The sequence below is a fragment of the Entelurus aequoreus genome, linkage group LG19, assembly GCF_033978785.1.
Source record: "Entelurus aequoreus isolate RoL-2023_Sb linkage group LG19, RoL_Eaeq_v1.1, whole genome shotgun sequence".
Taxonomy (NCBI): Eukaryota; Metazoa; Chordata; class Actinopteri; order Syngnathiformes; family Syngnathidae; genus Entelurus; species Entelurus aequoreus.
Window position 1 is genome coordinate 33,911,409 of NC_084749.1, and position 12,948 is coordinate 33,924,356.

The window sequence follows — 12,948 nt, forward strand, 5'->3', positions numbered from 1 at the left end:
CACCTAGGCTGCAGCGCAATATCCCTATAGGGTTGCAACAGCAATAATTTGTGAACTCGCCCTTTTGAAAGCCACTCAAGCTTCATCGCAGCTGGATACTGGCCGCCGTCGTGGAAAGAAAAGGAAACATTTATTTTTGATTCATTGCCAATATTGTTTGTTTGTTTTTTATTATTTTGTAGTTTATTGTCAAAATATACACTCCCATTGTCCACTTAAATATTTCTAAGATATTTCTTTATTCTTAGACAAAGGATTCCCTTCCGTGATTGGTCATTTCTATGGACACAGAAATGACGTCACCTAAAATTCCGTTTAGGGCACATAGTAATGTCGTAATTCAGCTCTGAGTGTGACACTTAAGATTCAGTCCTACACTTCGCTGAAAGTGTGAGTAAGACGCTTGATAACTAACTTTTAAGTGCAGTTTTCAGCGAAGAATTTCTTTACTCATAAGTCAACTCTTAGCAGACTTCTTAGGAGTAATTCTAAGAAGCTTGATAAATACGGCCCCTGGTCTCACTTGCTAGCATTAGCTTATAGCTAAAGATGGACTTTGATTTTCCAAGCATGGAAAGGAAGAAAGTGAGTGTGAAGAACAGTGCTGTGAAGAAGAATTGCATGATGTTCGTTGAACTAACAAAATAAAATCATCAAAAACACGACAAGCGTATAACAGCAAAGAAATTTGAGCGTATCACTGCTAGTCTGCACAATACCGAAGCAGAATGAGTTCAACGCCAGCAACGGATGTTAAAAGAATATCGAAACGGAACACATTTATCCATGAAAATGCCGCTGCTGATGGTGTTTGACAGAGAAATAGCTGAAAGTAGATACTGTAAAGTCCACTCCTCAAAAGTACCGGTATTACTACATTGCCTCATACTGATTGATTGAAACTTTTATTAGTAGATTGCACAGTACAGTACATATTCCGTACAATTGACCACTAAATGGTAACACCCAAATAAGTTTTTCAACTTGTTTAAGTCAGGGTCCACGTTAATCAATTCATGGTAAATACAACTACTGTAGTTGTTTGTAGTACATTCTATTGTATTTTTTTCTGATCTTTACGTGTTGAATCTATGCTGTTTTGGGCAATGGCAAGCCACAATTAAATTGATTGAAATTTATTTCAATGAGGACGTCGGTTTGAGATATAAATGTTTTGATTTAAGAGCTCCATCACACAACCAAGCTCGTGAATTGAGGCACTACTGTTCAGGATTTCTGTTCCGTTCAGCAGCTCAATTTCCTTTTTCGATGGCCGTGTCATTTGCCTTTAACTTGAAAAGCTGCGTTTGTATGCATGTTGTTGTGTTTTTCCCTACGATGAGGGTGAGTCCATACCTCGCTAAATGACTGCCCTGGACAATTGTGTGAGTGTGTTTGATGTAATGTGAACAATTTCATTGATGTGATGTTTCAAGGCAAAAGTTATCGGCAGCTTGTGAAAACGGAAAAATCCTGCTGCAGCATTGTATGCGCCGCATGGTTCAAAGGGTGGGAATAAACTTACAGCTCATAGTCTGGAACGTACGGTACGATGGAACTGATTTAAAAAAATAATGAATAATAAAGAAAACCCTTGATCAAACCATAACATGAACTACAGCCTTGAACGTTGAAATGGTTAGTGAAGTGAGAGACTCTTTCCAGTGCTGTGCAGGTCATTTCGGTAATCATGGGCACTCCTGGAAGACGAAGTGTTGTAACAAAGCAGAGTGGGTGTTGTCTGTCTATTGAGGTTAATTTGTCTCTTTATTACCACAGATTGTTTTTTTGACACAGAATTTATGTAACTGAATTTTTTGCGTTTTTGAATTTTGTGAATAGAATTTTCAAATTATGCTGAAAATTGAATTGAATAGAAAAAGGGGAAGAAGACCCATGTCACCATCGATTGCCTAATTGGCCTAAAGTGGGTCTTGAGTTTTGAATTAACAAATATTTCTGCACTGAATTCTTATAGACCAGGGGTGTTAAACTCATTTTAGATCGGGAGCCACATGGACAAAAATCTACTCCAAAGTGGGCCGAATTGGTAAAATCACGGCACGATAACTTAAAAATAAAGACAACTTCAGATTGTTTTTGTTCTATAAAAATAGAACAAGCACATTCTGAAATTGTACAAATCATAATGTTTTTGGGGTTTTTTTTACACTTACATGTTGCGGTTAATAGTATATATACTTTGTTATTATTTATATTTTCTGAATAAATTATGTGATAATGTTCATCAGTCAACTCATTGGTGTTCATTTTCAATCTATCAAGATAAAAAAATATATCAAAATGAAGTTACAGTATTTCATTTATGTAGTTTGATCATTTTCCTCGACCGGTGCACTAATATCATGTGGGTTTTTTTTTTTTTACATATGTCTCATCATCTACAACAGTGGTTCTTAACCTTGTTGGAGGTACCGAACCCCACCAGTTTCATATGCGCATTCACCGAACCCTTCTTTAGTGAAAAATAAAATTTTATTTCTTTCAAATTCAAGAAAAAGTCATGTTTTTTTACTGCTGCACAAAATGAACTGTGCATGAACATCACCTTGTTCAAAGAACAAAACCAACACAGTGCATGAACTCACAACAAATTACACACATTACCATGAATTGATTAACGTGGACCCCGACTTAAACAAGTTGAAAAACGTATTCAGGTGTTACCATTTAGTGGTCAATTGTACGGAATATGTACTGTACTGTGTAAACTGTACTGTTTCATATAATGTATTCTCTTCCTTTGCAATCTGCTAGTAAAAGTTTCAATCGATCAATCAAAAAACCTGCAAATCAGATGGAAAATTAGAGGGAACATTGTTTGGGGGGTATCCATAATACGTTGATAGGGAGAAGTTTTTATTTACACGATAAGTCGGATGTGTCTTTACCTCTGTGGTGGAGGCTCCGCCGAACCCCTGAGGCCGACTCACCGAACCCCTAGGGTTCGATCAAACCCAGGTTAAGAACCACTGATCTACAAAGATACAAATAATTGCTATTGCGACATCTAGTGGACACATTTAGAACAGCAGTTTATTTCATTCAAAAATGTCAGGTTAATTTTTATACTTAGCAAATTTATCCCGTGGGCCGGATAAAACCTGTTCGCGGGCCTGATCCAGGCCCTCGGGTAAACACTATATTTTATTTTATTCATTTTTTCCCTCAAAACACTGTATTTTACCAAACAGATTTTTTAAACATCCATTTTGCTCACATAATTTCTTTTATTCAATGGAATCGTCAGCATAATTTGAAGTTAAATTCATTTTTTTTAATTCACAAAATTCTGTTACATAAATTCAGGGTCCACAAAAAGCGTTGGTAATAAAGACACAAATGAACCTCTTTGTGGTGTGATGGAGCAGGACAAAACTCGCCAGCAAGAATGTAGATACAAGTGGCATAAAGTAAATTGAACAATACAAATAGTTCCTCCTTAACAGCAAGGATATTAACTACGATGTCTGCAAATAAATACGCAGATTTGTTCCTTCCTGGGAACATTTCTAATTCATGTTGATGTGAAGTAGTTCTCAACCGGCTTTAGTCGAGATTAACTTCACAGTGACAGTTCATCTGCAAAATATGTGTGTGTTAGCAAAACAAACCCCCCTGGGAGAAGGGTTGGGGGGGGGGCTGATGGGAGAAGCAGGACAATCAAAGGCTGCTATTTTAATCTGGGCTGCCTCAGAGATTAGCTCGCCGCATTGTTTTAATTGTTTTAACGGGAGGGAGTGAAACGCTCGCTTGTAGGGGATCCTTGGCGTAAATCTCAAGTTCAATAGTTTCTAAAACTTGAGCACCCCCCCACCCACCCCACCTCTGTGACCCCCTCAGGGCTCCCTCATCCCACTTAATCCCGGGCTAATACCTTTCTTTCTATTGGCTAATGGCGGAGGGGAGCTCGGCTAAATGCTTCTTAAATAGTCCCGGTTGAGAATGTTTGCAGGCTATCATACTGGGGGTGCAGCTGAGCCGGACTGGGACTTACTGGACCAGGGAGCTACCACTGGGAACTTGGGACAGCGTCTCAAAAGTCAAGACTTGCACCTTGTCAGGTAAACCACCTGGATCACACACACAACTTGGTAACAAGCCAAATCTTCATTTTTGGATAATGCTGACTTTGTAAACTGGTGTCTTGTTCATTTGACTGCTAGAATGTGAGGGCTCTCAAACGTGTATATTTTGTGGCCCTCTACTTAACTTTATAGTTTAGTGGAGTGCAGCTACCAGTTAAATATATTATGTTGAATCCCACTAGAGAGAAAAAATAACGGTGCAAACTAGAGATGTCCGATAATATCGGTCTGCCGATATTATCGGCCGATAAATGCGTTAAAATGTAATATTGGAAATTATCGGTATCGGTTTTTTTATTATCAGTATCGTTTTTGTTGTTGTTTGTTTTGTTTTTTATTTTTTATTAAATCCACATAAAAAACACAAGATACACTTACAATTAGTGCACCAACCCAAAAAACCTCCCTCCCCCATTTACACTCATTCACACTCATTCACACAAAAGGGTTGTTTCTTTCTGTTATTAATATTCTGGTTCCTACATTATATATCAATATATATCAATACAGTCTGCAAGGGATACAGTCCGTAAGCACACATGATTGTGCGTGCTGCTGGTCCACTAATAATACTAACCTTTAACAGTTAATTTTACAAATTTTCATTAATTACTAGTTTCTATGTAACTGTTTTTATATTGTTTTACTTTCTTTTTTATTCAAGAAAATGTTTTTAATTTATTTATCTTATTTTATTTGATTAATTTTTTTTAAAAAGTACCTTATCTTCACCATACCTGGTTGTCCAAATTAGGCATAATAATGTGTTAATTCCACGACTGTATATATCGGTTGATATCGGTATCGGTTGATATCGGTATCGGTAATTAAAGAGTTGGACAATATCGGCATATCGGATATCGGCAAAAAGCCATTATCGGACATCCTTAGTGCAAACACAAAAATGACATAGCAAAAAACACACATTGGGCAACACAAAGAGCAACTACCTATAAGCAAGCAGAAGTAAGTGTCTCTGACCATTTCCAGTGAAACTCATATTGTAGAAACATATTTAGTACATACTGTACTAGTGTGTACACTGGATACGCACATTTTGACAGTGTAGTGATTTTCTAAATCCTTAACGGAAATGATGATCGTAATTTGTAATTGTAATTGTTTTCTCTCCTTTTTTTAGCAGTTTTAATGTGCGCACTTGCACACCAACACTTAGCATTTTTAACAAAATGCATTGCGTCGCTTGTCAGTACCCGAACGTTGCGCTCGACATACTGGCTGCGGGAAAAAAATCGATTCCCATTTGAATCGCTATTTTCATTTTTACCGACTCAAAATCGATTCAGAATTTTAAAAAATGAATACTGAAAAAAGGGGAAAAAAATGGTACTAAATTTGGTATAAACTAATGTTGTCCCGATACCAATATTTTGGTACCGGTATCAAAATTATTTCGATACTTTTCTAAATAAAGGAGACCACAAAAAATTGCATTCGTGGCTTTATTTTAACAAAAAATCTTAGGGTACATTAAACATATGTTTCTTATTGCAAGTTTGTCCTTAATAAAATAGTGAACATATAAGACAACTTGTCTTTTAGCTTTTGGCTCCTAATTTAGTCTGCTGACATATGCAGTAATATATTGTGTCATTTTCCATTCTATTATTTTGTCAACATTATTAAGGACAAGTGGTACAAAATGTGCAGGACTGGTACTCTTCAGAGGTGGTATAGTACCGAATGTGATTAATTAGTATTGCGGTGCTATACTAATACCGATATACCGTGCAACCCTAGTATACACATTTTTATAAATGTATTTTTTTATCCATTTTTTTAGGCCATCTGTGGCTTACTTTACTTTCACTTTTACAGTCGTCCCTCGTTTATCGCTGTTAATTGGCTCCAGACATGACTGCGATGAAGGAATTTCCGTAAAGTCGGAATCATTAAATATAAATCAAATATTTTCATAGCTAGAGCATAAAAACGTATTTACGACCTACTAAATACGTTTTTCAACATAATGAGAGCCCTCTAAACATGAAATAACACATTTTAGTCACCTTTACACTCTTTTATTCCAATATTGTAATGCTGGCTGAGCCAATGAGTGGCCACGATACTGAACAGCCTGCTCTGATTGGTTTGCTCTCCTTTAGTGGCCAATACTACTGTAGTATTGATATTTTTTGATTATTTAGACATTCTATGCTTAAAAATGCTTAATTTAGGAGCAAAATTTTTTAAAATATGCTTTAAAAAAAAAAAAATATATATATATATATATATATATATCCCCAAAAATATGCAATGTGATGAAGCCGCAATATCTGAAGTAACGATGTGGCGAGGGACGACTACTGTAGTACAGTAGTCGTCCCTCGTAGTTAGGGTTGGGTATCGAGTATCGATTGGAACCGGGACTAACTTTCCGATTCTCCCGGAATCGTTCAAAAGTTTAAATTTCGATTCCTAGTTTCGATACCCAGTCCGCCGACCGGAAAAAAATATGTCCGCCGAACCGGAAGAAGAAGCCGCTGAACACCAACGAAGAAGCGCCCACCGCCGGAAGTGTTAGCATAGCCGAGCGAGTCAGTCAAGCTCAAGCATGGATAGCAGGCGTCGGCGGTCGAAAGTGTGGCTTTACTTTACAAAAAAAAATGAAATAACCGCGAAATAACAGAGCTCCATGTCCATCAAGAAACGAGTGGAGAGAGAGCTGCAGATGTACCAGGACGTTCCACCGATACTTATGTCTGACGACCCTGCTGCATGGTGGTGGAACCAACAAAAGACTTATCCTTTGCTGTCAGATCTCGCTTTCTCCTATTTATGCGTTCAAGCTTCTTCCACACCCAGCGAACGTGTATTTTCCACAGCATGAGACACTATCTGTCCAGAACGTTCACGCATCCTGCCTGAGAAGGCGGATATGGTCATTTTCCTAAACAAGAACTGTCTCTGATTTTATACTGTACCTGCTGCTAATCTGGACTGGGGTTTGCAAGTTGTTTCTTATTGTTTATTTGCTTTTCTGCACCAGGTTAGCCCATCAGTGGGAGCACGGTAACATTTTTAAGTACCTGCAGCATCATACACTTGTGTGTGTAAATGTGTTTTCACGAGGTTTCCTGCAGCATCATACACTTATGTGTAAATGTCTTTTCATGAGGTTTTCAAAAATAAAGCTCTCTTGAGGAAAGTGTACCCCTGGGAAAATGTATTCATAATTTATAATATTTATATTTAAGTTCATAGATTTGATATTTATATTCTAGTTGAAAACAGCCCTGTGAGGAATTTATAGTAAAGTTCATAAAAAATTAATAGAATTAAAATTGATGGAGAATGTCAGACTATTTCATTCAGAAAGACTGTAGGTTAGCTAGCTCATTTAAAATATCCTAAACTTTTTTTTGACCCTGCCTCTTAAAAGAATCGGAATCGAGAATCGTCAGGAATCGGAATCGAAACAAAGAATTGGAATCGGAATCGTTCGAATTCAAACGATACCCAACCCTACTCTTAGTACAGTAGTCGTCCCTCGCCACATCTTACTTCAAATATTGCGGCTTCATCACATTGCATATTTTTGGGGATATATATATATATATATATATTTTTTTTTTTAAGCATATTTTAAAAACCTTGTTACCAGGTTACAAATTACAAAAGCTCCTCTTGTCTGCTCAAGTATGAAGTAGTCGGACTACTTCATACTTAGCTTTTGAAACTTGTAACCTGGTTTGAAAACGTTTTCTTATCATTTATGCACTAAGTAATTAGAGGCAGGAATGTTTGGGCATCTCATGATTCGATTCAGAATCTTGATTCCCGCTTCAACACGATTCTCGTAATATATTATTTGGTGTATAAATTATAATACAATTGTAACAAAACAAGTTACACAAGCTTCTCTTGGCTGCTGATGTAAGACTTATCCACGCTGTGTTGGTCTAAAAATGTATTTAAAAAAAAAAATGTATATAGAATTTTTTTTTTTTTAAATATATATTTTTTTTTATTTACAAAACTCACAGAACAATAATCAGTTTAATACAAGACAATGATGCAACTCTAACCCAGTCCCATCTTTACAATATTTCAGATAGAAACCTACGTTTCTAGTAAAACTCACAAAGCTACATTATCTCAGGCATTATTAGACATTTTTTATGTTTGGTTTAGGAGTTCATTTTGAATATTTAATTTTTTTTGTGCTTTTTTCGCATTATCTCAGGATTCTAAGAACATTACCGTCATATTGAGTAAAAAATTAATTTTTGTGTATGCAAACCTTACAAAAGCATGTTTCTAATAAAACTCACAAAGATACATTATTTTAGGCATTATTAGACATATTGCATGTTTGGTTTAGGAGTTATGTTTGAATAACTGTCATATTGAGTATGACAATTATACTGTCATATTTAGTAAGAAACTAATTTTTGTGTTTGAAAACCTTACAAAAGCACCTTTCTAGTAAAACTCACAAAAATACATTTGTGTTAAGTCAAAGTAAAAGTACCAATGATTGTCACACACACACTAGGTGTGGTGAGATTATCCTCTGCATTTGACCCATCACCCTTGATCACCCCCTGGGAGGTGAGGCGAGCAGTGGGCAGCAGCGGTGGCCGCGCCCGGGAATCATTTTTGGTGATTTAACCCCCAATTCCAACCCTTGATGCTGAGTGCCAAGCAGGGAGGTAATGGGTTCCATTTTTATAGTCTTTGGTATGACTCACGACCTAACGATCTCAGGGCGGACACTCTAACCACTAGGCCACTGTGTGTGTGACTATCAGTGGTACTTTAACTTTAATAAAGCAATTTAGAAGACATACAAATACGATGCATAGTATTAAAAAAAAAAAAAAGGAAAACCAAAAATGTATAAAAGCATCATAATCAATATTAATAACAATATCAATAATAGTTGTTTAATGTTTTTAATCCAAAAATGTATTTACAATTTTTTTTAATGCCGAAAAACAAAAAACTTTTTTTTTTTTTAATGGATATTTCCAATATGAATATGAATCGATTTAGAATCGGTATAGATCAAAATTGAGATTTGTATATGATTTTTTTTTTTTTTTTTTGCACCCCAACAAATGATATATTGTGAGAAATCTGCTGAAACGAGAATTGATTCTGAATCCAATCATCATCCCAGGAATTCGGATCGAATCTTGGGTTGGTGTAAAATTCACATCCCTGCCAACCGCCCTCAATCATCGCCATCTTGGCTGCAAAGCGGAAGAGGCGGGTCTAACTCAATGTTACTTCCTGGTGCAAATGTAGTTTCTGTCCCACATCCTCTACTGTTCTGTGTACTGTGTACTTTATCCTATTTTTTATCCTTTAATTGCAATTTGCAACCACTCCAGCTAGTCCCAAGTCTGACATAGTCCAAAACATTGTATACAAACACATGTAGATATCAAAAGCACATAAATGTAATCTTTAAACGCAAACTAAAATTGTTATTAAACAACAAGCAAGGACTTCCATAGTTAAATATGTATTTATGTGCACTGCATACTTTAAAATGTATTATTCAGCGGAAATTACTTTGTTATGTGAGTGTCAAAATAGTACGAAACAATAGATATCAAGGGTACAATCTTACAAAATAGTTATTTTGTAGTCATGGTTACTAATGCACTCCAAAATGCTAAGTGTGTAGATTGAAACTCCGCCGTTGACGTTCATGTCCGTGCGTCTTTTAGGTGAACATGAACTCCCTGAGTTTGTGCAGCGGTCCCTCCCTCGTCCCCCTGCATGACGTCATGCTGGATCTCCACCAGCAGATGGCGCAGCAGTACAGCGTCTACTCCGCCGCCGGCCCCGCAGTGCGCACCCTGTCGGTGGCAGAGAGACTTGCAGGTAGGCCATGCACTATTGTGACTTGAGTATGGAGTGAAAAATGACACGTTTTTAATGTTATTACATTAATACAATTCAATTGTTAATGTAATTCAATTGTTTTTACCAGTCCCCCATATAATATGGGCTGCCAGACTGAAATAAAATAAATGTATACAGGGTTTCGGCACATTACACCTTTACAGGTGAGAATTTATTACCATGAATTGATTAACGTGGACCCAGACTTAAACAAGTTGAAAAACTTATTCGGGTGTTACCATTTAGTGGTCAATTGTACGGAATATGTACTGTACTGTGCAATCTACTAATAAAAGTCTCAATCAATCAAAGTTCTACACATGTACACAGTACAATGACAATAAAAACAGTCGACCTTCGGCCGTTTTGCAGCTTCACTATATGGCTGTTTTTCAAAATATCTATTTAAAAGATGACGTCACGGTTCCTCGCTATTAATTATGCATATTTAAGCACATTTTACATACTAAATCAGAGGTGTCAAACACTGTGGCGGGCCGTGCGTTTCCCACCTAGGCCTTCAGTGATCTCCGACTTCAAAGATTACCTCTCAAAATACCATCGTTGATGTCACCACATGACCATTGCTGGAGAAATACTATACAGAAACACATCGAGTCACATCAACAGTATACAAAAACGGGTTATTTTCTGGCGCATTTAAAATCAATTAAAACGCATCAGCAATTAAAACATATACCGTAAATGGATCTGCTTGGCTTATGCAACTTCCGGTCAATAAAGTTTGATTCAAAGTACACACTTCTCAAAGATAAATTAACTGCCCTGACCACATGATGGCGACAAATACACATGTAACATTGTTAATTAAATGACAAGCATGACACACTTTAACAAATGATAGATGATAAATAGGTTATACTTGTATAGCGCTTTTCTACCGGACGTGACTAGGATGGTAGAAGGTGGGGATTGAACCCCAGTAACCAGCAACCCTCCGATTGCTGGCCCGGCCACTCTACCAACTTCGTCACGCTGCAACACGAGTTTACAACTTTTAGTTGCAACAGAACAGCTACTGTCAACAACTTGTGATCTGATTGGCTATCACAACTGTCTATCAACTCTATGTGTTCTCAAATTCATCCACTAACGGTCCCGATGAGTATCCAATCACAGGACGCGTAAATGTCACGTTTAACGTGCGGCCATCTAGAAGGCCTTACTGACAATAACTTGTGATCTGATTGGCTATCGCAACTGTCTATCAACTGTATGTCGCCGATCACTTACAGTGCACGAACGCCCGCATTGTTGATTCTGAAAGCCTCTTGCAGATTTGGTACAGCATGGCAACATAAGCTAGCTGAATTCTGATTGGATACAAACTAAAAACAACAGCACTGGAAGGAACATAATATGACATGAAGAGAATAGGAATCATTTTAGATATTTAGGGAAAGTAAATAAATAAATAAATAATTGTATCTTTAATTATGATGATGATTTCTGGTTATGTTAGGCCAGCAGAGAAGGCCTGGCTGGCCCTGACGGCACACCACTGGTTAAACGTACGGCCCCGGCCCGCAAACAGGTTTTATCCAGCCCTTGAAATGAGACTGCTTAGTATAAAAATTTGCTGACATTTTTGAATGAAGTAAACTGCTGTTCTAAATGTGTCCACTAGATGTCCCAATAGCAATTTTTTGTATCCTCTTTTGCCAGAGCTCACATGACTTCTGAGGGGGAGGAGCTATGTGCCGTGTTAAGATAGAGGCAACACTTCTGTGTTTGGACACTACTACTTACACAGCTTTTTAATGATAGTATAAAAATGTCTTTATTGTCAAAAATCCAATCATCACACCCCATTTATGCCTCAAAAATGCTTTCGATAATCTGTACATTCCGTGTTGTATTTAAGACTGGGGACACATTTTCTTGGCGCACATAAATATGCCAAAATAATATGTGTCCCTTTCTAACTTCATGTGTGATTAATGAATCAGGTCCAAAATCACACGTTTTGTTGTAGATAAAGCTACATATGTACCGAAGACATCAAATGACAGTTGAGGAAAATGAGTAAATAACATTAATAACATCATGTAATTTGATTTTGATATTATTATTAATATAATCTTCTGATAGATTAAAAAATAGCTCCAGTGGGAGCATTTTATAACTCTGCCAGACTCCATTCCATCTATTTGACTGATGAATATTATCACATCATATATTCAGAAAGTATAAATAACGACAATTGAAGACAGAAAACTATTAACCTCAAAATGTAACTGTAAAAAAAAGAAATGGTTTGTACGTTTTCGGAATGTGCTTGGTCTATTTTTAAACGAAGAAAACAACCTGAAGTAGTCTTATTTTTAAGTTATCATGCCATGGTTTACCAGTCCGGAATAAATGTGGCCCCTGAGCTAAAATAAGTTTGACACTCCTGGTCTAAATTAAGCATTTCCAAGCATAAAAATGGCTAAAGGAACTTAAAATACCAAATCTAAGGTACAATGCTCATGTATTACACAGCATATTATCATAATAATAATAAAAAGTTGCAGTATTTTCACAGGTTAGGTAGGTTAGGTTAGTTTGTGATACTGTAAAGGAAGTCTCATGTATTATACGTATTCGGGATGTGTCGATCAATCGGCCACCAATCCGTATCGGCCGATTTTCTTGAAAAATATATGTGATCGCCATTGCCGATTAATGCCTTTTATGCAGTATATTGTATTTGTTTCTAGTCTCCTGGCTGGTAAGCTAGCAGCTAACTATGTGTCTCCATACACAGTGTGATGCCGCTTCCCTAAGATAATAATAATCACCTCTATTACGGCAAATAAACGTAATATCTTGATTATCATTATCAAGTAGCATTATCACTGGAGGACGAGGCTAAACATGTTGCACACTAACAGAAAGCCAGGAGCAGGCATGCTAATAGGCAAACTAGCAGCTAAACTAGCATTAATTAACACAG

At 36.8% G+C, this 12,948-nt stretch overlaps 1 protein-coding gene across 1 annotated transcript in view; it reads left to right on the plus strand.

Moving 5' to 3' along the window:
• The first annotated feature begins 1,131 nt into the window (after positions 1–1,131).
• Positions 1,132–12,948, plus strand: part of zgc:101100 (uncharacterized protein LOC445169 homolog) — a 23,021-nt gene continuing 11,204 nt past the window's right edge. Inside the window, exons 1-2 of the mRNA XM_062027563.1 lie at positions 1,132–4,085; positions 9,812–9,968. Of these exons, the coding sequence (XP_061883547.1) occupies positions 9,818–9,968 (151 nt within the window). The 5' untranslated portion in view covers positions 1,132–4,085; positions 9,812–9,817. The remainder of the gene's footprint in view (positions 4,086–9,811; positions 9,969–12,948) is intronic.